At 33.4% G+C, this 26,214-nt stretch overlaps 2 protein-coding genes and 1 pseudogene across 2 annotated transcripts; 2 read left to right on the top strand and 1 right to left on the bottom strand.

Annotated features, from left to right (window-relative positions):
• The first annotated feature begins 13,137 nt into the window (after window positions 1-13,137).
• LOC107956260 (cytochrome b561 and DOMON domain-containing protein At5g47530-like) lies at window positions 13,138-15,332 on the top strand (annotated as a pseudogene).
• Window positions 15,333-16,776: 1,444 nt separating this feature from the next.
• Window positions 16,777-19,457, top strand: LOC107955025 (cytochrome b561 and DOMON domain-containing protein At2g04850). The gene has a single exon (XM_016890726.2). It carries the CDS (start codon window positions 16,975-16,977, stop codon window positions 18,310-18,312), a length of 1,338 nt encoding a protein of 445 aa, XP_016746215.1. The 5' UTR covers window positions 16,777-16,974; the 3' UTR covers window positions 18,313-19,457.
• A 648-nt stretch (window positions 19,458-20,105) lies between these two features.
• Window positions 20,106-24,683, bottom strand: LOC107955026 (heterogeneous nuclear ribonucleoprotein 1). Its single transcript, XM_016890728.2, has 5 exons — window positions 24,271-24,683; window positions 23,994-24,117; window positions 23,499-23,723; window positions 21,951-23,148; window positions 20,106-20,653 (listed from the first exon to the last, which is right to left on the bottom strand). The coding sequence occupies exons 3-5, from the start codon at window positions 23,715-23,717 to the stop codon at window positions 20,640-20,642; spliced, it is 1,431 nt and encodes a 476-aa protein (XP_016746217.2). The 5' UTR covers window positions 23,718-23,723; window positions 23,994-24,117; window positions 24,271-24,683; the 3' UTR covers window positions 20,106-20,639.
• Between the last annotated feature and the right edge of the window lie 1,531 nt (window positions 24,684-26,214).

Raw genomic sequence — 26,214 nt, 5'->3', positions numbered from 1 at the left:
CGTTGCTATGCCACGATACGACGCTAATTTTTGAATGTTACGAGAGGCCTCTCAGTATGTTGAGTCGCGACAAGGAATCTCTTGACCTCGTAATGTTGACCCGATGTTTTGAAATCTTTACAATTTGGTACTAATTCGACCTTGGGTTAGTTTTAGAGCTTTCGTAAGCTTGTATAAGACCCCAAAAAAAGTTGTAAATTGTATTGTATGCATGATTGGGTTGAAATTGATCTTTTAATAGTATAAATTGAATGCACATGATTATAGTTGCTCCGGCAATGAATATGACACATTGTAACTCAAATCCGGCGATCGGGTCAGGTATTGGGGTGCTACATATATTATACTAAGCCCTAACCCAAATAATATACTCATAATTACCCATGCTCAAAATAAAATAATTATATCTCAAATATCATATCCAAAATAAAAATAAAATAAACCCCATACCCCAAATACAATTTGTAAAAGTTAAAGCACAATTCAAATTCTAATTTAAAAAAAATCTTATTAAGATATTAAATTTTACTAATATTTTATGTATGGTTAGTTATAATTATAAACATGAATTTTAATGTGCTAAATTACACATAACCATTGATGTTATATATTTTATTATAATCTATAATATAATAATTATTATATTAATACTTATAAAATATATTATTCTATTATACAATACTATACCACATACTACAAAAGTAGAGTAATATTGTAACACCCCAAAGTTTAACTGTTTGTTTGTTAATTCTATCAATAAAATATGTATTTGCTTAATTGGTTTAGGGCCTTGATTATGTGTTTGAGATCGGGGGTACAAGTCTTCCTTTTTGAAAGTTTTGTTATTTGTTTTTACTTAACCCTTATCCATAAACTTTCGAATTAAGTTTATTTCTGCATTAGCTTATGTCAAGAATGAGCCTGTTGGTTCAATGGTTAAACTTTTGCATTCCCTTTGGTCTTGTGTTTGAGTCTCTGCTTAAGTGAAGAGGAAATATATTTTTATTACTATTCCGTTAAGTGAAGTTCTTTTAATTAATTAAACTAATTTGCTTTCCCTATTTTCTTATTCGTTCTTTCCTTTTTTTTATTTCCTTTTCTTCCTGTTGTATTCTTCCTTTCCTCTGTTATCTTTTTTCTTTTTATTTCTTTTTATCAATTCTTGCTGCTGTTACGTCTGGAAAACTTCGTATTTCGATGTCTTCAATTGAAGGGTTAATTACGTAAGTTGTTATGAATTCCTGTTAGCATTCGTTTCTGTTCATCTTGTCAAAATAGAGTTTCTATTTAACTTGCTCAAATTCTGTGTTTAAGTGTTCGGTAGGTTTTCTTTTAGGTGAAGATCGTGAGGATAACAATTCCCAAACGCATTAAGTTTGTGAAATTGTTGTGTCGTGCGAAGGTAAGTGTTGGTTTTCGAGTTTGGGGTTTATGTAACACCCCAAACCCGACCTAGAAGTTATGACAAAATTTGGATAAATTACGTCGACTCGCTTGGTAAACTGTTTCAGTAAGTATTTAGCAAATACGAATATAGCAAACAACCATTAAAAACTATTTGTTCGTTTACAAAAAAACACTTAAGAAATTACTTAATTCTAGTAGAAAACCTTTTAAGAGTTTTAATTTTGAAAACCAAAAATCCATTTTGTAGAGTTGAGTGATTTTGCAGTTTCACGTTTAAAATATCAATTACTGACGAATCAACAAAAACCCAAAACGAATTCAAAAACCTATTACAGATTATAGACCCAAAAGTTCAAAATAAATATTTACAAGAATCACCATATTTATATTAAGGGCGGAAACAATCCGAGCTCCCACGCGTCGTCTGGTCTTAAGTAAGTGGGTTATCTGAACGGTAAAAAAAACAAAACAAAGAGGTGAGCTATAAAGCTCAGTGTATAACTAACTCAACAGAAATTATACAAAATACCATATACCACTCGAAGTATCACAGAGAATTTTGTAATGTTCATATAAAAAAGTAGAGCAAATCAGAGTATCACAGAGATTTTCGTAACAATCATATAAACAAAACAAAGAATGTATTATTATGCCAATGCGATATTTTTTTTCTTTTTTCAAAAAATCAAAATACAGGTTTTCAGAAACATCCTACCTAACTTCGCTACACCAAAATAGAGTTCCCCAGAACTCATCCAACCCAATCACACCAACAGATAATTGTGGACATTACCATTAGAATTGTAGTTAAAATTGCCAGATCAAATATATATGGTCAAGCCATCATAATTGCAGACAAGTTGCCAGACAGAATTATGGATAAACCACTAGATAATGTAGATCATTAAACTTCCAGAAACCTTCTCCTTTCACATCCTCCCAAACCTAATGCAATGTGTCATGGCAATGTGCCATGACACATATATACAGAGTCAAAATGATTAGCATGTAGGACATGCTGTAGTATAATAACAAAAATAGAAGGCATGGAAGTCCATCATTTACTGACCATATTTTTAAACCTGAATGAAACGTATCAGAGATGCCAAGAAATCATATACATGGTTCTATATCAAAATCAGTATCAACAAATCAACATATTCGAAAATCACATGTTATCATCCAACAAAGTAACACAGATAGTTACTATTAAAATAAACAGAACATGGATCATCCCTGAGTAAATCACATACCTTAAGCATATTCCAAACATAAGCACATTATACGCTAACAGATCATACTTGCGTAGCTTATATCATATTAAACATATGTTTATATACTAGTAGATCATCAGATATCGAGATTTATAGCTTTATCCAGATCATACAGACCTTATGGAAAGCCTACGTTCGATCCAAACGATATTTTCGGCCCTAGGAAAAATTTTTGATTTTTGGCCAACACGCCCATGTGGATTCACACGGCCTATATGACTGGCCTGTGTGGTCTAGCACATGGCCAATCACACGCCCGTGTGACTCAAGATCCATAAACAGTCTCACACAGCCTGGACACACGCCCGTGTGATCCACATGACGTACCATACGGCCATGTGGTGTCGACAACCATGTTTTTCGGCTTTTACCGAACTCAGAAATCAGGGTTTTTGTTACACACCTAATACAGTTTCGATTAAGAAGCAACAAAGATGAATTTCGAACCCTAAAAACAAGATTCAAATGAGTAATTTAGACACGATTCACAAATAAGAAAAATAAGAACTACTCCCAACTGTTCTCATTCGATGCCCAAAAACCCATTCGAAACTTACCGGTAAGTGAATAGTAATTTACACGATTATCAATTCGATGAAGGAACGTTAAACATCATTCAATCCTTTCCTTAGGGCCATAAACGTTGTTCGAATCGAACATAGGCCTCTGATAGGGTTCGTATGATTTGAATTAGGCTATAAAACTCATTAATTAATGATCTATTACTGGAAAATTTGTTATATGAACATTCATCTGACGTGTTATTTGATAAGCAAGTATGATTTGTATTGACTGAATCTGTACCATTGTGTACGCAAATCTGATATCTGTTAATTTTGCGTCTATATTGGGACAAGATTTGTGATAACAGAGGAAGTGTGGTAGTTTAATTATTTACCGATTCTAGTGGCTAAGCCATATATAAATATCTGGTTTTGGCGATTTATCACACTTTGATCTGACAACTAGCCTACAATATTCTGAACGTGATATATAGTCATTATGCGGTGTGTAGGGTTGGATGGGTACTAGATACCCTATTTGGTGTATAGGGGTAGACGGGGATGGTGTGTGGTGAATGGGGGTAGGAAATCTGCATCTGTATCTGATATATCTTTTTTCTATTTTTGTATCTGACTCAGAGAAGTGTTTGAGTAATGAGAAATCAAAACCATATCTGTTATATTACTGTTTATTTGAATACATAAGTTACACACTGAGTTGTAAACTCATCTAGTCTGTTTGTTTGAATTACAGGTAACCCATAGACTTAGGCGAGTCGGCGCGACAAGAGCTCGGTCATCTCTATTCTAGTTATTTTACCGTTTTATATGAATTTATACTATCACATATTTTATTTCGGATTATTGCTTATAAGTTTGGAATTCCATGTTAGTTTAACTGTTTAAATGATTGCCAATTTGTTGAATTTCAAATAATTTAAGTTGGACTTTTCGAAGAAGGTTATTATAACTCTCTAGATTTGACTGTAACATCTAGGCCGAGTTTGGAGTTTTACAAATACATAATATATTAATTATTATCATAAATTATTGGTTGAAATATGCCTTAACTCCCCATACTTTTCCTACATTTGAAAGTTAGCTCTCCTACTATTTTATGTAATATTATATCATATCATATAGTATATAATATATTAATAGTTTATACATGTGCATAATGATTAAACATTATAATATCATGTTATAATAGTAGTACATTATATATTAATTATTATCATATATTACTGTTTATTATTATACTGGTTGAAATATGCTCTAAGTCCCTAGACTTTTCATACATTTGAAAGTTAATCCTTCTACCATAATGTCATATCATACCATATGGCATATAATATATTAATAGCTTATATATATACATCTATGATTAAACATTATAATATCATGCAATACTATACCTTTTATTATAATCTATAATATAATAGTAGTACATTTTATATTAATTATTAATTATTAATGTTTATTATTATACTGGTTGAAATATGTTCTAAGTCCCTATACTTTTCATATATTTGAAAGTTAGCCCTCCTACTATATTATATAATGTTATATCATATCAAGTAATATCTAATATATAACAGTTTATATATGCATCAATGATTAAATATTATAATATCATGTAATACTGTATATTTTATTATAATAATAGTTATATATAATAGTAGTAAATTATATATTAATTAATACTATATATTATTGTTTGTTATTATACTGGTTGAAATCTGCTCTAAGTCACTATATTTATCGTACATTTGAAAGTTAACTCTCCCGCTATATTATATAATGCTATATCATATTATATTATATCATATCATAGCTCTCCTACTATTATATAACAATAATGTAAAATATAAAATAATATGTAATGTACTACTATCTATAATATAATAATAGTTATATAATAGTAGTACATTACATATTATTTTATATTTTACATTATTGTTTATTATTATACTAGTTGAAATATGCTATAAGTCCCTATACTTTTCATACATTTGAAAGTTAGCCTTCCTACTATATTATATGATGCTATATCATATCATATATTACTGGTTTATATATATATGCATAAATGATTAAACATTATAATATCATGTAATACTATATCTTTTATTATAATATATAATATAATAATAGTAGTACATTATATATTACTTATTAGTATATTATTATTGTTTATTATTATACTAGTTGAAATATACTCAAAGTTCTTATACTTTTCCTACATTTAAAAGTTAGCCCTCCTACTATATTTTATAATGCTATATCAAATCATATTTTTAGTGATAGTTATATATTATAATATTATTTTTGTTGCGGAAGCGACGATAATATTAATAACAATATTATCAGAAATATTTAGATAATTATTATGCCAACAATTATACTAAGAAAATTCCCAGTTAAATTGGAGGGGTCACAAATGGTCCCACTTAAAACCCAACAACTAGACAGAACTCACTTAGTTATTTATAGCAATAATAACTAAATAAATATAACCAATATAAAGCTATTAAATATAAGCAAACAAATAAGAAATAAAACACCAGAATTTAACGAGGTTCGGCCAATTTAGCTTACGTCCTCGGACACTACCAAATTAATATTTCCGCTAGAAATATTATAAAAGAGAAGATCAACACCAAGTTACAATTAGCTACTTGGATTTTCAAAATGAGATTTTGGGATGATGAAACCTAAGGGGGAGGGGTTCTATATATAACAAACCAAACCCCCTCCCTTTCTATCTTTTCCTAATGTGGGATATTGCCAATATTCAACAAATCTCCACCTTGGCGATATTCCACATCTTCGAACATCTTCTCATAACACAAACTTCAATAGTGTCTTCAAATTTGCGCCAACGACGCCATATCAAATGTGTCGGACATTGATCAAGTCTAAACAATGTTCAAACTTGGCCCTTGTAACCACCTTAGTCAGCATATCTGCAGGATTCTCCGTAGTGTGAATCTTTTGGAGAAGTATCTCCTCTTCTTCGAGAATTTCCCGCACAAAGTGATAGCGAACGTCTATGTGCTTCTTTCGTGCATGAAAGACTTGATTCTTTGCTAAATGAATAGCACTCTGACTGTCAGAATATACCTTAAGTTGTTTCTGACCAACTTCCAAGTCTTTAAGCAATCCGTGAAGCCAAATTGCTTCCTTCACAGCCTCTGTAATTGCCATATACTCTGCCTCTGTTGTAGACAAAGCCACCGTGGACTGTAAGGTAAACAAATAGCCAGTTGTAGACCGTCGCTTATCCAAATCACCTGCATAATTAGAATCACAATATCCAACTATGCATTGACCAAGTGATTCATCCCGCTCGAATGCCAATCCGACATCTATGGTATTTTGGAGATACCGCAGAATCCATTTCACAGCTTGCCAATGACCTCTGCCCGGATCATGCATGTACCTGCTAACAACACTAACAGCCTGTGAAATATCTGGTCTCATACATACCATTGCATACATCAAGCTTCCAACTGCATTTGCATATGGGACTTTTGCCATGTACTCTCGTTCTTCCTTAGTCGTTGGAGATAACTGGTTACTCAGTTTAAAATGAGGAGCAAGTGGGGTACTTACAGGTTTTGTACCTTCAGACATACCGAAATGTTGTAGTACATTCTCCAAATATTGTTTTTGTGACAACCAAAGTTTGCCCCTCTTTCTATCCCGAGTTATTTCCATGCCGAGAATCTTCTTGGCTTCCCCTAAATCCTTCATCTCAAACTCTTTACTCAACTGAGCCTTCAGTTTATCAATATCCATTTGGCTTTTTGCTGCAATCAGCATATCATCAACATACAAGAGTAAGTAGATGTAGGAACTATCTTGAAGCTTGCGCAAATACACACAATGATCGTATTTGCTTCTTTTGTACTTCTGGTCCTTCATGAACTTGTCAAATCGTTTGTACCATTGTCTCGGAGATTGTTTCAATCCGTACAATGATTTGCTAAGTTTACAAACCCAATTTTCTTTACCAGCAACCCTGTATCCATCTGGCTGAGTCATATAGATTTCCTCCTTCAAATCACCGTGTAGAAACGCGGTCTTCACATCAAGTTGAGCTAGCTCCAAATTCAACTGCGCTACCAAGGCCAACAAAATTCTAATGGAGGAATGTTTAACAACTGGAGAAAATACCTCATTATAGTCAATTCCCTCCTTCTGAGCGTAGCCTTTAGCCACCAACCTTGCCTTGTAACGAACATCTTCTTTGTCAGGAAATCCTTCTTTCTTTGCAAATACCCATTTGCAACCAATCGCCTTCTTCCCTTTTGGTAGTTGTGCCAGCTTCCACGTCTTGTTTTTCTCTAGAGATTGCATTTCCTCTTCCATTGCACCTAACCATCTATTATTCTCTAAACTTTGAATGGCTTCGGTGTAAGTGGATGGAATATTATCAACAACTGGAAGTGCATAAGCTACCATGTCAGTGAAACAGCAGGTTTCTGAATTTCTCGTCTTTGCCTTCTGACTGTAATTGGCTCTAATTGTTGTTGAGATTCTTGGGTAGAAACCTCTTCCTCATCTGACTCTACATCTGCCAATGAAGAATCACTAGTGGTACCTTCTGCTAGAATTACCACACTCTGCTCAAACTCCACCTGCTGCGAAGTACTACTCACTCATTCTGAATTTACCTTATTCAACATGGCAGATTCATCAAAGGTAACATCCCTACTGATTATCGTCTTCTTTGCCTCTAGACACCACAAACGATATCCCTTAACACCAGCATTGAAGCCCATGAATAGAGCCTTTTTTGCTATTGGATCTAACTTTGATTCTTTCACATGATAATATGCAATAGAACCAAAAATACGCAAGGTGTCATAATCAGTAGCAGATTTTCCATACCATTCCTCCAAAGGAGTCTTGCCATTTATAGCAGATGATGGCAAACGATTGATGAGATGTTGAGCGTACGTCACAGCCTCAGCCCAAAACTTTCTATCTAATCCAGCATTAGATAACATACATCGAACTTTCTCCACAAGCGTTCGATTCATACGCTTTGCCACCCCATTCTATTGCGGTGTTCCACCTACGGTGAAATGCCTTACTATGCCACAATCTTGGCATATCTTAAGGAGTGGATCGCTTTTATATTCTCCACCGTTGTCTGATCGGAGAACCTTAATCTTCCTTCCTGTCTGATTTTCAACTTTAGTTTTCCACTTAAGGAAAACTTCAAGCACCTCATCTTTGTTCTTCATAGGAAACACCCAAACTCTTCTGGAAAAATCATCAATAAAGGTGACAAAATAACGTCTTCCTCCAAGTGATGGAGTCTTGGACGGTCCCCATACATCAGAATGCACATAATCTAGAATACCTTTGGTATTGTGAATCCCAGTGCCAAATTTCACCCTTCATTGTTTTCCCAGAACACAATGCTCACAAAATTCAAGTTTGCAAGTCTTTGTACCTTTCAATAATCCTTGCTTGGCTAGAGTTTGCAAGGATTTTTCACCAGCATGGCCCAAACGCATATGCCACAGCTGTGTTGCCTCAGCGTCCTTCTTGGTACTCGAAATTGCTGCTGCTGTTGTCCCGACCACTGTACTACCTTGGTAGTAATACAGATTGTTCTTTCTTATGCCTTTCAACATCACCAATGCTCCTGAAGTTGCTTTAAGAACTCCATCTCGTATTGTCACAACTAGGCCTTTAGATTCTAAAGACCCCAAAGAGATGAGATTCTTCTTCAACTTTGGGACATATCGTACATCCCGCAAAATTCTAGTAGATCCATCATGATTCCTCAGTTTAATTGAACCTATCCCAGTTGTTTTACATGTGTTATCATTACCCATGTAAACAACCCCTCCATCTAGTTTTTGAAATTCAAAGAACCATTCCCAAATGGGACACATATGATAGGAACAACCAGAATCCATGATCCACTCATCTGCATGTGATGTTGAAGATGACATACTAAGAGAAAAGTCTGACTCTGCTTCACTATTGCATTCTGCAACATTTGCATCTTGCGGAGTCTTCCCTTTTTTCTTCAATTTTGGACAATCTTTCTTCCAATGTCCTTTTTCTTTGCAAAAGGAACATTCATCTTTGGCAACAGCTCGACCTTTGGACTTTCTTCTCTTCCCCTTAAACTGACTTTGCTGACGACCTCTTGTTACCAATGCTTCCACTGCTGCTTCACCTGAACCTTTCAACTTATCCTTTTGGCGTAGTTCATAGCTATACAATACAACAGTTACTTCATTGAAAGTTACTTCCGACTTTCCATGAAGTAGAGTAGTTTCAAGGTACTCAAACTCCTTAGGAAGCGATCCCAACAACATTAACGCCAAGTCTTCGTCTTCAAAAGTCACATCCAAATTCAACAAATCAGCCACCAGCTGATTAAAATTGGTAATGTGCTCGTTCATCGTGGTACCAGGAACATAACTGAAACGAAACAGTCTTTTCTTCATATGCAACTTATTTTGACTGTTCTTCTTCAGAAATTTCTCCTCCAATGTTTTCCACAATTTACTTGCAGAAGTCTCTTTACTGAATGAATACTTCTGCTCTCTGGAAAGACATGATCGAATTGTACCACATGCCAATCGGTTGATGGTCTTCCATTCTTTATCATCAACCCCTTCTGGTTTTTCTTCCTCAATGGCAATATCTAGACCTTGTTGAAAGAGGGCATCTAGAAGCTCACTTTGCCACATGCCGAAATGACCTGTTCCATCAAAAATTTCCACTCCAAATCTCGTATTTGCAGTTCCAACCCTCGACAAAATGTACGAGGTGGAAGTTGTTGATGTGGATGGTTTTTCTTCTATCATTTTTGCCATAGCTTCTATTTAATAGCCACCAAATGCGGAATACCCACAAGCTTTAGGAAATGTTTCTGATGTGTAAGATCAGACTAAGCTGCAAACACAGAGCATACTACAAAACCTTGGCTCGGATACCAATTGTTGCGGAAGCGACGATAATATTAATAAAAATATTATTAGAAATATTTAGATAATTATTATGCCAACAATTATACTAAGAAAATTCCCAGTTAAATTGGAGGGGTCACAAATGGTAATTGTAACTTGGTGTTGATCTTCTCTTTTGTAATATTTCTAGCGGAAATATTAATTTGGTAGTGTCCGAGGACGTAAGCTAAATTGGCCGAACCTCGTTAAATTCTGGTGTTTTATTTCTTATTTGTTTGCTTATATTTAATAATTTTATGTATGAGTAATATACTAATTTAGTATATCGGTTTAAGATCAGGTTAGGTAATTGATTTCGGTAATAGTTATATAATATGTTATTATATTATCGTTAAAGTTTAATTTTATAGTTTTTAATAATTATTAATTTTATATAGCTATTATACATATATAATTATAGCATTAAAAATATTTTATATTAAATTATTTTTAAAAAAAATTATTTCACTTTATAATTTAAAATAAAAAATTATTATGAATTACTTTTCCCATTAATAAAAATTTAATATAAATATACAAATACATTTTCAAAAAATAAAGAATTATCATTTATTTATATTTAAAGTAATATTATAAAATTATATTAATTATTAATGTCTATTATGGCTGTTTATAAAGTTAAAGTTTTTGGGCTTTGAGTCGAATTTATCTCGGGCTTGGGATATATCGGTCTTGGGCTTGGGTCTGTTATGAGCTTAAATCTTTTTGGGCTCAAATTTTTTCAGGTTCAAAATTTTCAAGTTTGCATCTGTTACAGATTTGGATCGTTATGGACTTAGATTAAAAGAAACAAACTTTAGAACTCGGGTATTTTTTAGCAACTCTATAAAGAATTAAGCTGAGATCAATTTTCTACAGCTTAGAAATGGATTTTATTACTATTCCAAATTAATAACAATTAATGTACTAATTATGCCGTTTAATTTCTAAAAGCAGAGATCCCAAGCCAGCTTCTTTTGTCTCTACGGGATAACCTTAATAGCTTACTAGATACATGCCCGCGCTTTATTGCGGAAATGTCATGAAATTTTATAATAAATTTGTAAATTTTAAAAATCAAAGATAATTTAAACAAATAGTTAACTACAATCATTTAAGGGATCGAAGACCCACCCAAATCTAGGTATTTGGACAGTATATTATTTAAGTTAAAAAATGGTGATTATCTAAATCCAACCGAGTTCTATTTCTATTTAATTTATAATTAATTTTAATTTTTTATAGTATAAAGTATAAATATTTTATATTAAAAATAGCCAACATAGCTTAAAAATTCTATATAATTTTTTTTAGAAAAACTACCATATGTATGATTTATTGATTATTTTTATTTATTTAAAAATTATTTTTATATTTAAAAATATTGAAAATTATTGATTTCAGAAAAGCTTTAAAAAATACGGCATTGCCATGACTTCCAAATAATTTGGAGCATAATTTAATTATATGATACAAATATAATATGACAAAAAATAATTAAAATTACATTACATTACATAAAAGTAACATAAACATAATAAACTACACGAATGAGTTAAAATCACATAAAAATAATTAGTTATGTGCCAAATTTTATACAAGTATATAATACTTTGAATACATCTATGACAAAAAAAAATGATGATACATGGCATAAAATTTTTAAAAAAATTTATTAATGTTAATTAGATTGACAATTCTGGGTGACATAAATATAATATATATAGATATATGTACTATAATAAAGTCCTTAAATGAATTTATGTTTTTTGAAGGGTGAATTGTTTGGTCAGTAATTCTAAATAAGGGATTGTTGGTTGTGTATTTTTTATTTGATTTATGGGGTTGTTTTTATATAATGTGAAAATTCATAGGTTCTTTTATTACCATTTTAACGATGAAGTGATTAATTTAATTAATTTCATTTTTAAAGTGATCAAATTAACAAAAAAAATTTTAGGATGATCAAAATAGGAATAAACTCAAGGTAACAAATGAGGTAGTTTACCCTAATTAGAAATATTTATAATTAGTATTTTATATGAATTTTGAAGTATTCATGTTTTCTTCTTCTTCTATACAATATTAGACGTAGGGGATCAGGGTAACACGGTTTGAATCTGTGCCAAATGAATATTTAATAAGAGCTTTAATTACCGCTCCATTCAAGTCAAAATATTTATATTTTCATTTCGTGATCTTATTAAGGTTTATATGATATTTTAATTATATTTTATAATTGTACTGTGTTCAAAATTTTCAATTGTAACTTAATTTAAAATAAATTACACCCAAGGTCACTAAACTTTTAATAAGTTTACGTTTCTGTCACTTAACTTTAGAAAGTTACAAAATGGTCACTAGGTCATTCAAAAGTTTTTATTTAAGTTATTGGGCTGTTAAAATCATTGTTGGATAGGCTTCTTTGTTCGCACCGGTTAGACCAATCAAAAGCTCTTCTCCCCTTTCTCTTTTATAGTTCAGTTTTTTTTCATTAAATAACTTTGAGCGTTACGAATTTGTGAACCAAAATCCAAATAACTTTTTTTTTAGTCTTCGACACTGGCCGTCGGATTGACTTAGATATAATGTATGTTCTTCTACTAATTGATGTACATTGATCCACTATACCGATCGTTGAAAGCTTAGAGCTCATTAGTTGGACATCTTTTTTTTTTTTAAATTTAAAAGTCTAGTGACTTAAATAAAAGTTTTCGAATAGTTTAGTGACTTAAATGAAATCTTTCAAATAATTTAGTATCATTTTATAATTTTTTGAAGTTGAGTGATTAATACACAAACTTACTAATAATTTAGTGACGTTGGGTGTAGTTTACCCTTTAATTTATTAGGTTGAAAAATGAAGATATTGAGATTGCCTGAGAATATGTATGAACCAAGAGTAACATGCCCATACCTTTTATCTATTAGGTTGGAAATGAAGATGTTGAGAGTTGAGAGTTGAGACCTGAGAACGTATATGAACCAACACTAACATTCCCAACTCTTCATCACTCCCATCACCAAACCCTAATATTCACCATATTTCATGGCTAAAAACACTAATATAATCTTGCTGCTCTGCACTTTCACATGTCTGGTTTTCAATTCCTCGGCCCAATCTTGCTCCAACTACTGAATTACGTTTTTCCAGGTAACCAACTGTTTGGTTCATGCACTGATCTCCCAGTTCTTCAAGCATCATTACACTGGAACTACAGTCAACTGAGCGGGAAAGTTCAGATTGCATATCGAGCTACCCAGATTCCAAGGGGATGGATTGCATAGGCAATAAACCCAATAGGAAGAGGCATGATTGGATCTCAAGCTCTAGTGGCTTTCCGCCATTATAATGACAGCATGATTGCTTATTCCACAAGTTACAACCCTTCAATGCAGCCTTGGGAGCTGAGCATTCCAGTTTCAGACATCTTGGCAGAATATTGATGTGATCCGGCTCGGTTGATTGAGTCGATTCACTTGATTGCCCGATCGTCGACGAGAAGTTTGTTCGATTTTGTAGATAGATGGAGTTAGATGATTTTTTATAGCGGAAGTTGAGAAAATGGGTTCAAAAGATGGTTTGGATAGATGTTTGATAGGCTCGGTGAAATAAAGAAATATTGTTTATAATTTAATAGTTAAAATGGAATGGAAAAATAGAACTCAAGCGAAGAACGATTCAATACTATATGAAGTATTGCCCCGGGACTTATATTGCTTAAGGTGGGTTTAATGGATTGTCGAAGATGGACCTTGACCCGTTACCTATAGAGAGGTAGGAACCAAAGGTATAAAAAGGTGGATGAACGCCACACCAGGATGGTGATAAGTTCAAGAAGTCAGGTTGACGCCACTAGCGAGCTAGATAAGTTAGAACGAGACTCGAACGAAAGAAGAGAGGAGGTAACCTCACAAGAACAAAAGTTCTATTAAGTTTAATTGATCAAATTCTGTAACCTTTTTACAAAGAGAAAAGAACTATTTATAGATTACATTAGATAGCCAAATAGACTAAGTAAATTCGGCTTTAATTGAATTAAACTAATCTAGAAATGTATCTTTAAAGGCTATGTCCAAATTCAGCTGAATGGTACTTCAATGGGCAGTTTCATGGCTAAGGAAATGAACTTGAAGGCTTGGTGAATGTATGGGAGAGCAATGGACATGTCTAGGTTCGGCCAAGGTGTGAATGGACACTCCAAGAGATGCTTTTTGGCCGAATAGGTACTTAGGAGATCAATGGACAGCAACCGATGCATGTAAGTGAACATTCATGCATTCTTCCATTCATTGTATTAAATCATTCATGCATCATCCTTACGTTCATTGAACCAGCCCATTCATGAATCATCTTTAATTGTGTTCCCACATCATGCATTGTAAGTAGACGTTCATGCACCTAGCTTGAATGAATCTCCACATTCGGCTGTACCTACATGAAACATGAACAAATTAATTAAAATAGATATATTAATTAACACATAAATTTAAAATAGACAAAAATAAAGTCTTAAGCTAAACATATTAAATTCGGCTAAGACAACTTTAAAAACATGAAATAAATCAAAACATAATTATGAGCTGTAATAACTTAAACTAAGTTAATAAAATACTTTAATTATTCAACCAATAAAATAAATGAGCTGAATTGTAGCTAAATTGAGCTCGATTGAGCTGAAATGAGCTCAATTGAGCTGGTCGGAGTTGAAACGAGCTAGAAAAGCTAAAATGGAGCTGAAATTAGCTTGCACTAAGGTGCATGGTTTCTTCAAGGAGTTGGATCGAGCTTCCTCATCTTCAACAAGCTGATTCTCCTTCCAAAACTTGAACAACAAAGCTGAAACAACTTCATGAAATCGCTTGGACCTAGCTCGGGTCATTGGTCCCTTTGGAAGCTCGAGGGAATCAAGACGAGGACTTGATGGGGCTTGGGGCGTGGTCACATCAAATATGTTAACGAGCAAATGATTATATTTGGTGTACTGGTGCCATTGGGTAATCAAACGAGTTTCAATCATGTGTGGTAAGCTGGGAGTTCAGTTTCAAATAACATTCCTCAGATTCATCCACTGTCAGGTCAGAATGTTGAGTAACTGGGACTAATCAATTTCCTGTCAACTTACCTGTCAGGTCCCAATATTTTCCATGGTTCAAATATTTAAGTTGAACATCAACTCTCAAGTTACTAAGCATATCATCGCACTATTTTAGTGTGAGTTTTACTTGAAATTCTCTGCTATTCAGTTTGTTGTTTTCTACGTCATCAATACTTATATAGTGAATTGACAAACATGAAATGAACCAAGAAAACAGGAGCAAATTTATGAACAACCAAGGTTGGTCAAATATTTGGATGATATATGTGCAATAATTAGAAAAGTAAAATTGTAACTTCCATTTATATTTTAAAAAATCACATATTAATATGAAAGGGTTTTTATGAATGTTAATTTTTTTTAAATGTTCATAGACGTTAAATATAATTTCTTTTTGAAAGTATAATTACATGTCCAAATAACCACTTAATATAGAATTAAATTAACCATTATAAAATACAAAATTAAACTATTACAATGCAAATCAGGAATAATTACAAAAATAGAATTAAAGAATCAAAATTAAAAATTAACTAAATGAATTAAAATAGATATATAACAACAATTTCTAGTGGGATTCGAAGACACATATATATTTTAATCGCACATAATAAATCTCAATACATTTTTATTTTCTCCTTTGCGTAAAATGGAGGTAAACAACAAAGGGACCAAAGCCAAGGCAAGGCAAGCGGGTCATCTTTATTGGCGTGAGTGTTAAAGAAGCACAAAAAAGGGTGGCGGGTGACGAATGCAAGATGCGTAAAGGAAAATTGTAAGCATTTGAACCCAAATTAGTGACATCTTTCATGAATTGATGTATCAATATATTATATTTATTTCTAAATATAATTAATTAATAATTAATAATTAATATGTATTTAATTTTTAATATAAAGTTAAAAAACATTAAATATTAAAATCATATATGGTTTATAAAAAAAGAAAATTGTAAAGTTATTTTAACGATTTTAATGGGTTGAATATTTTTACCATTTTAATAGAAGGATGTCTTTTTAATTATTCTTTTAAAAATATAATTATACAGAGTTGATTTAATTCAATTCTTTAATATATATGTAAGTGGAACAAATCAAAGGGAAAGTGATTGAATAGGAGTTTTGTGATTAAAAGGAGGTTCCCACTTGCAAAGGATGATTGTTCCTTACAAATGAATCAGAGTGGAGTTGCAGCCCTACCTTTATGGACATTTCTTACACTAATATTTAAGAAATCGCTATCCATAATGATGAAAAAGATGCTTCCAAAATTTTTATTAAGTGGAGAGGAAAGCAAACCCAGTAACCATATCTTTTCTCTCATTTCAACTTTGCTTCAACGCCAAGAACATCACTACACACACAATTTTCAACCAAACATCCTACTATGGAAGATTAACAATGGAATGTTTGGAGTGAATATAAATTATTATAAAGTTTTGTGGATTCATTTATAAATAATTCAATCGTTAAACAGAAAATTTATTACCTTACAGATTACCAACACAAGTAAGATGCCAAATATAACCAAACTTGAGTTTTAAAATACAACATTAAGTATTAATTAACAATACGAGATCAGCCTTGACTTTATATTATATAAAAATCACATCTTATCCTCAAGACCTACCAAACCCTAAATTTGATAGAGTCTTAACTTCAAAGTTAAGCACTTTTGCAACATTTTCATAATTGGCTCAATAACAATCATGACACACCACTTTCTTTGCCCCCAACAAAACCTTACCACCATTCTCATAAATGTTAAAACAAAAGCTCCCCTTTCCACATTCAAGCCTCACCCTGTTCTTGTGTCCACAACCATGGGCTTTCTCTTCTTCATTTTCCTTTTCATTTCCCATCTAAACACTGCATTTTCAGGTCATTGCAGCACCACCACCGCCACCAAGACTTTCCAAAAATGTACGACACTCCCCACACAACAAGCCTCTATTGCTTGGACATTCCATCCCCATAATGCCACATTAGACCTTTGCTTCTTCGGCACTTTCATTTCGCCTTCCGGTTGGGTCGGGTGGGGTATCAATCCGACGTCCGCGGAAATGACCGGCACACGCGCCCTCGTTGCATTTCCTGACCCTAATTCTGGCCAGTTGGTACTACTACCTTACATTCTTGACCCATCTGTCAAGCTCCAAAAATCACCACTCCTCTCTCGCCCACTTGATATCAACTTGATATCTTCATCGGCTACATTGTATGGTGGCAAGATGGCTACTATACACAATGGTGCTACTGTTCAAATTTATGCCACGGTGAAACTTGTACCAAACAAGACCAAAATTCACCATGTTTGGAACAGAGGACTGTATGTCCAAGGCTACTCCCCAACCATCCATCCCACAACATCTAACGACCTTTCCTCGATCACTACATTTGATGTCTTGTCTGGCTCAGCTGCTACACAGCACAACAACGTAGACATGCTCAAACTTGTTCACGGAATCCTTAACGCCATCTCCTGGGGCTTATTACTACCGATGGGCGCTGTCACGGCACGGTACTTACGCCACGTACAAGCACTAGGACCTACGTGGTTTTACGTCCATTCAGGTATCCAATTGTCAGCATTTTTCCTGGGAACAGTGGGGTTTGCAATTGGGATCCGGATGGGAGCCATGTCACCAGGAGTGACGTATGGACTCCATAGAAAGCTTGGATTCGCAGCGTTTTGCTTGGGGGCTCTTCAAACACTTGCTCTGCTGTTTAGGCCTAAGACTACACATAAATTCAGGAAGTACTGGAAATCCTACCACCATTTTGTTGGGTACTCTTGTGTGGTGCTCGGGGTTGTGAATGTTTTCCAGGGCTTTGAAGTTATGGGGGAAGGCAGGTCCTATGCTAAGCTGGGGTATTGTTTGTGCTTGTCAACATTGGTAGGTATATGCATAGCTTTGGAAATGAATTCTTGGGTGATATTTTGTAGGAAATCTAAAGAAGAAAAGATGAGGAGAGAAGGACTGATTTCAGGATCAGATAAAGGTAGTGGAATCCACAGTGGAACCCATAGTGGAATCCATGGCTAAATAAATATAAAAAGAGGAGAAGAAAATGAGAGATTAAATGGTTCGCTAAACATCACATTTGGGGTTTAATCTTTTTAAGGATTACTGGGATGCTGCTTTGAGCAACAGGTTTTCAGTTGTATTTATAGCCCAAATATACATGATAAAAAAATGTTGCTTGGAACTGTTGAGACCAACAAGTTTTTGTTTCATCCTTTATGTAAAGTTGAAGCAAATTTTGCGTTTCAATGAGAAGATTCAAATACGATGTTGGATTGGAACATGATTATCTTTCTTCTGCAATCTGTAGTTCTCTGTCTGTTATGACACATTGGGTTGATAAGTAGGAGTACAAAAGATCTTCATTTCATGCACAAACATTTATAAAGATATATGTTACAAGTTAAAAAGAGGCAAAATTTTTTGAGACTTTGGAGGGACAACAGTGCAGTGGCTACTTCGACCAAATCATTAAGATTAGGAGCAAATCCCCGCGCATGGACAACGACATGAAAGGTGAAGCATCAATGGTGGATGCTACCAACCAGACCAGTCATCTTCTAATCAGCACCACCACTACCACCAAATTTATTTTAATAATTGCTTCATGCCTTTTCTTTTCGGAGTCGATGGGCCTAGCTCTTTCAAAGGGGTTGATTTTCGGCCTATTGCCCTTCCCCCATTACTTTCCTTTTCCCCACCTATATAATCATTTGGGGTGAGGTAATTTTTAATTTCTAAACTAGACAATTATTTTTCAATTTGTTCTCTAAATTGTTTTGGTCTACATTAAGCTCTTGACAACTTTTTCTAATTTTGGTTCATGTGATGATATAATACTTGAGATTGTACCACATGATCATTATTAAGAAATTATAATTTTATATTAGAGTGTCACATCATAGACTAGAATTGGAAAAAGTTATAAAGTTCAAGGACTAATGTGGACAAAAAAAAGTTTAAAGACTAAGTTGAGAAGAAATGATAAGTTTAGAGACTAAATATCGCTTTATCCCTGCCCTTGTGTAGCTTTTTAGGGTTGGAATTTTTTCAAAATTTGCAGGTTGCAAAATAAAGAAAATAAATAAATTGATTGATTCCAACCTTACAATCTCTTATTATAATGTCTTGAATAATGGGAATATGTATGAGAATGTGGTATTTTAGATTGTTTGCTCCTTTCAATTTCAATGAGAAACAACAAAGAATAAAATATAGTCAATGAAAGCAGCAAGCCAAATGGTCTCCCTTTAAGGTGGCACTATCAAAATATAAACATAATTGGTGGTTGAATATGCCGGAAGGGAACAACTTGAATCATACTACATCTCCAAGGCATGCATTGGACAGAGACTAAGAAAGACAAAAGGACCCTCAGATGAGGTGGTTGGTTTTTGATTAAGCATCAAGTTGTGATATGGTCAGACAGCAAGAGCAGCGACCACCTCTCATATGATTGTCCATGTGGTTATGGTGTTGGGTTGTTGCAAGCAATGCTTCTGAGTTATCGGAAAAGAGTAAAATAATTTCAAGTGTTGGAAGAAAATGATGGACCAACTTTCAGTAAGATCCTTGCTGGATTCAAATAATACACAAACAGAGCAAACATGTAAGGATATGTACACATATGCCCCCATACTAAAAGCTCAAGCAATGCAATGTGATATACAAAAACATTATGAAACCCACATTAATTACAAATATGGCTTCCATATTTAATGTCGAAAATCAATTCCAATAATTCATTTCAGCATTTCAGGAAGAAAATTTCTACACTGTTGGCTCAAAATTTTGTAGGGAAAAGAATCAGCATATATCCGTAACTTATTTAGAGGGACCCTATATGGGTGTATCCCTTTCAATGTTTCACTCTAATAAATGAACAAGAATCTCTCAGATACATTCTGACTGAAAGATAAACCCAAATAATGGAAGATAAAGTAAAAAAAAAAAAAACAAACAAAGCATGCCTGACAAGAAAGAACCCACAACTTTGCCAGAGCCATTACAGAACATAAAATCTACCTAAAAAAACATAAGGAAAAACGTCTATATTGTTATGCATCACTGCCTCACATGAGATGCATGATACATTTTCTGACTATATTCCGGAACCTGATTTTACATCTCACTCAAATACCAAAAAATGAACCCTAAAACAAAACTCAAGCCTTAACATCCCTAACTCTAGAATGTATTTCTCCAAAAACAGCCACTCCAGTTAGCTAGATAACCAACTTTCATATAACTGAAGCATATTGATTAACGAGGGAAATGTGCAGAACTGACAGATCACTTGCTTCACAAGTTATCTCCACCTACAGTATAGTGATAACCAAAATAGTCTTCTAGGTAGCAATTCCTGAACCAAGAGAAAATCAATATCTGTTAGAATAAACAAACCAAGTAATTATAACCGTGCTTTTGGGATTACACTTAAAAGCATGTCCTGGAAACAATTAAACCGAGCAATTGGATTCTTCAAAGTAACGAGACAGTATTAGAGCGATTACAAGTGGCATCACAGATTCATGCATAATCAATGACGAAAATAACAAGTTCAAAATTGCCAACCAAGACTGATTAAGATATCCATTCTATTAATAAGTAAAATTTAAAACTAATTGCTTGTAAACAACAGTCTAGCCCAAGGTTAAAACTTTTTAAAGAAATAGATGCAATGAATACTTTTGCAATCTGTGGAAGCAGCCCCTATCCTAAACTTGGCAGGAGACCTCTATTTCTAACAAAGCTAATCGACAAAGTTACACTTTTTCTTTTATAGTAAATAGTTATAGGAAAAGGCCTTCTCTCATATTAACCTTCTACCTCTCCAAAAGAAACACTTGCATACAAAGAAGTATAATGGGTATTTTGGTATGAGAGAAGTCTAGAAGATGGTGACAAGTCGAGAAAACACAATGCTACCCCTGTCAATACCAAACACAGTTAAAATTCATGATGTCATATTATAAACACAATGCTAAATCACATCAGTGCTATATCTAAACGTGCAAAGCCAAATTCAACTCTTTTGTATTTGCCATGCAATTTCAGGCAGTTTCCTTCTCTGAGATCTTTATCTGTATCGTGCTTTGAAACATGATACTCCACAATGAAGTGGAACATTGTCGAGTAGGCAAAATACCACCAAACCTAGTTAAGCTTAAGGGAAAAACCAAAGAAGAGAGAGCAAAAGTAGTTACTTTACTGGCCTAGCCCCAAAAAAGGAACATTGTAGAGTAGGCATAATACCACCAAACATGATTCACCATCTCTTTTTCTGTTGCCCCTTCTTTGGTGATTCAAAGCTTACAATAAAAGCTACCAATTAAATTACTGATTTCAGGGATTTTTTTTTATATAATTCGGAGATGTTAAAAACAGTCAAATGCAAATATATACACATTACATATAAACAATCACATTCTATTAATAAATGAACCATACGATCACTGTGTTCAAAAGATGTCCAATCTTTACCTAAATTCTTGCTCAAACAAGCAAAGCACGTGATGAGCTATTAACAAAAGAAAGATTATATTACTAAGAGGAATGCTACATAAGACTTAGTCAAAGAAATAACCTATCAGAGTTTGTGCCACTAAACTCCCATTAACATAAATAACACTATGAAAATGCCAAGTACGAATTCTTACCTCTATTTGATTGTCCCTTATTAACACTATAACTGCCGACATAACCAGGAGAACTTTTACCAGGAACATCAGAAGTGGCACTACCAAGTCCATAGCCAAAGGAACCAGAACCATCATGCTCAGATGTTGATGATGGCCAAGTGGTATCCCTGTAAAATGAAGCACCACCATAAAAGTCTGCAAAGGCTCCATCATAACTGCCATTTGATGCTGCATATGATGATGTCAGCACTACATTGGTCCCAGTGTTTCTCTCATGCCCTGCTGTCCCCAACCCAAAGCTGTTATCACCACTTCCATAACTGAAATTAACATTATTGCCAGAAACATTATTCCTTCCACCTTGACTGGAAATCTGAGAAGAACTCCAGTTAATTCCACTATTTCCAAAAGCACTTGTTCCTATACTCCCACTTCCAGATCCTGCATAGGCACTGGAACTAGCAGCATTTGCATTATAATTAAGCCCTCCATTTCCCCAAAGATTCCGGGTCACCGAGCTGAAAAAGGAAGTATTACCTCCACCTCCATTACTTCCATCATACCCAATCGGACTACCAAACCTATTTGTATTTCCAATATAGTAAGGGCTCAATCCCCGTCCATAGTTATTAAAATTTGTACTGTTTCCAAAACCTGGGTTCAATCCTGGCTCAAAGTTCATTCCCATTCCATAACCAGAACCAAAAGGAGGAAACCCAGTTCGACCTGCTGCAACTGGACTGAATCTACCATCCATCCTAAGTCCATATCCTCCAAGGTTGCTAGGGGTATATCCCTGAGTGTAGCCATTAAGAAAGCTGTTGCTCCTATTCAGACCATAGTTATATACACCAAGGGGGCTACGAGTAGGGCCAGGCGACAACTCTTTGGGAACTGCTCGTTTAACCTCGACCATTTTACCATTCAGTTCATGGAAATTTTTTAGCAACACTTTGTCGACTGCCTCTTCTGAATCGTAAGTGATGAATCCAAAACCCCTAGGCCTTTGAGTGTTGTGATCATACATCACTACAACATCTGTGATTTTCCCAAACTGATCAAAATACTTCTTAAAGTCACTCTCTGTGACTGTAGATGCTAAACCTCCAACAAAAATCTTTCTTGTGCGTCCAGGACCAGGTGAACTGTGGATGCTACTAGTGCTTCTACTCATTATGTTCTGGTCATCCCTAGGAACAGCCTTTTTTGCCTCAACCTGAGCAAACAAATAACTCAATGATGAAAATGAATCTTTTAGAGCCCAAAATGTTTAATCTCAATATAAATAATTATACTAAATTATGAGAGAATTGCAAACATATCCAATATCTTTGAAAAGGAAAAGATAAATAAGAGGATGCACGAAACAATTACTCTTGGCTTAATTTAGAAATTTAGTTGGACACGGAACCAGAAATATATGAACTCCTGCAATTACAATATCAGGTTCATAAACTCAATAAGGAATTGAAATTTCACCTCTTACTGCAGTAAGCTAATAGCTTCAATGAATAGTTCATGGAAAACACTAATCTAAGGACGTTTGCTTAAAGATCAGCAACTTACCATCCTGCCATCAATGTTGTGTTTCTCCTTGATGACTTTCTCAGCAACAGCTGGGTCAGAGAAAACAATGAAACCGAAACCTCGAGCACGCCCTGTGGTTCGATCCTTCATGATCACTGCTTCTACAACTTCACCAAAACTACTGAAATACTCCTTGAGACGCTCTTCATTGGTGTCCCAAGATATTCCACCAATAAATAGCTTACCATTCTCAGACATCTTTCTCTACATTACAGGAAAACTAGTTCGATCAATACAAAGTCCAAACTATCCCGCAAGTCTAAATCAAATACTGACTTTAACAGCCAAATTCATTACTGGATCCAATAGAACACGTAAAAATTACATTGCAACAACAACAACAACAATAAACCAATAAAAAACCAATACCAAATTATTCCTTTTTTATCAGTCAAATTAACAGTATCAGATCAAAATTATGTCCTTTATTGTCTTTAGCAATCTAATCACAATAATGCAGATACAATTCAATACCTTTAATTTAACAACAAAATCGCAATCCGATCCACAACGCAAATTTTCTCTCTGATTCAAAACTAAAACCAAACAGATCCTTCGGCGTTCAATAAACCGACCAACCCAGAATTTTTAACTTCACCTGGAATTCAGAAATGAAAGAGACAAAAAAAAAAAAAGAAACCCAGACAGATGATCAATCAGAAACCTGATATAGCAGTAAAAGTTTATTGGAAATTTAAGCAAAGGAATTAAAACACAAATCCAGATTCAGAAAAAAAGAAAAGAAACCCACCAATCCAAGCAAACCCAAGTGCCAAATCTTGCAAAGAAAAAAAAACTAAGATCTGAAAGGAGGCACAATAAGAATAAGAATAGAGGAGGTTAATTTCATCCTCTTTGTTCTCTTCTATTTGCCTTGCCCCCTTCAAATAATATTTCCTTCTTTCAATTTTATTGTGTCCTTTCTTATGGGAAAAATCTCGTGTTTTTTTTTTAACATCCAAAATGCTAATTCAGTTATCCTTAAAAAAATGCAAATTCAGTTAAAACAAATATTTATATAAATTTTATTATATAAATGCAACAATAAAAGCATAAGAAATAAAAAAAAATGGAAAGAGAAAGAGGTAAAAAGAGCTGCCTGAACAGAGAAAAATTTTGATTTTGAAGATTATATATTATATAGTTATAAATAGAAACTGTCTTAGAAAAAAAAATTGAAGACATACCCTTATTCTTTCCTTTTTAAAATTATTGTAGGAATTTGATTTTAATTTTTTTAATAATCTCATTATAATTTTAATTATATATGTTCTTTTTTATATCATGCTTAAAATTATTTATACTTCCTCTCGCTTCAGTGCATTTAAACTTATGTCTTTTTGTATTGACAACAATACCCATGCTAATCGAATTAAGACTAAATCAATTAATTTTAAAGAATTTTATGTTTGAAGAATTTATTAAAAGTTATTTGTTATTAACAATTTAAATAAATTAAAAACGACATGTTGCTTAATATAAAGTTTGCAATATATTAAATAAGTATATAATTTATTAAAGGGAGGGATTTATTTACACTATTGTTCTGCTTATTGCATTAAAAATAAATTTCAAAAACTGGATTGATTTTTTTTTTGAAAGATTGATCTTTTAGGTTTGAATAATAAAATGATTTTTCTTTTATAAATTGTTCAGAATTTTTTTTTGAAAGTTGTTTCTAATGAAAAAACAAAAGGGATAATGGTTAAAAACCCCCTTATACTTTAAGGTTTGTTCTAATGTGGTACTTCTATTTTCAAAATGTCTAATTTGGTATTTGAAGTTTTATTCTGTTGATCAATATGGTACCTGACACTAATAGCGTTAACTTTTTTGCTAATGTGGCATGTGAGCCAATAGGGTGAACACGTGGCAATTTTTTTTAATATTTTAACTAGGAGTTTAAGGACCTTTAAACAATTATTTAAAATATTTCTTTTATCAAAACTAAATTTATTTAACTAAAAAAATCACATTTTTAACTTCATTAATTTCTTTTTTTTAAACTTATTTAACAAAACCTTAGGGTTAAAATAAAAATAAAATACAAAACCCATATTTCCGATATTATCTTCTTTATCTTCATTCAAAATCTAGATGTTTTATCTTTAGTGACTTTTTTTTATAAAAAAAAATTATGCAGAAGAAGAGGAGATTTCTCTTTTGATGACTTGTCATGAAGGTAACAATGTTCAGCCAAATCTTTGGTATTTGGACACTGGGTGAAACAATCACATGTGTGGAGACAAGACAAAAATTTCAGATTTGGGTGAATCATTCCACAATATTGTAACTTTTTGTGATAAATCTAAAGTGTTAGTTATGGGGAAAGGAAGTATCAAGATTCACACAAAAGAGAACTCCAATCAGGTGATCTTCAATGTTTTTTATGTTCTAAAATTAAAGGCTAATTTGCTCAGTATTGGTTAACTCCAAGAGAAAGGGTATGAGATTTCCATAAAAAATGGAGTGTGTCGTATTTATGATGAGAAATTGGGGTTGATTGCTCATGTTGACATGACAACAAATCGGATGTTTCCATTGCATCTTGACAATACCAATCAAATGTGCTTCTTTACCAGAGTGAAAGATGAAACTTAGTTGTGGTATTATCGCTATGGGCATTTAAGTTTTGGAGGTCTAAAAATGTTTTAGCAAAAGAAGGTGGTGACAGGCCTTCCAGAAATTCAGATTC

This window comes from Gossypium hirsutum, chromosome D07 (genome assembly GCF_007990345.1).
Source record: "Gossypium hirsutum isolate 1008001.06 chromosome D07, Gossypium_hirsutum_v2.1, whole genome shotgun sequence".
In the NCBI taxonomy this organism is placed as follows: domain Eukaryota; kingdom Viridiplantae; phylum Streptophyta; class Magnoliopsida; order Malvales; family Malvaceae; genus Gossypium; species Gossypium hirsutum.
This window is presented reverse-complemented; position numbering and strand designations above follow the sequence as displayed.

What these genes read in the sequence shown, in the direction of transcription:
- LOC107955025 (XM_016890726.2), top strand. Translation starts at nt 16,975, where the DNA reads ATGACACACCACTTTCTTTGCCCCCAACAAAACCTTACCACCATTCTC.
- LOC107955026 (XM_016890728.2), bottom strand. Translation starts at nt 23,717, where the DNA reads ATGTCTGAGAATGGTAAGCTATTTATTGGTGGAATATCTTGGGACACC. An exon ending in ACAACATTGATGGCAGGATG is followed by an intron (nt 23,149 to 23,498) that starts GTAAGTTGCTGA and finishes TTGTTTGCTCAG; the next exon opens with GTTGAGGCAAAAAAGGCTGT.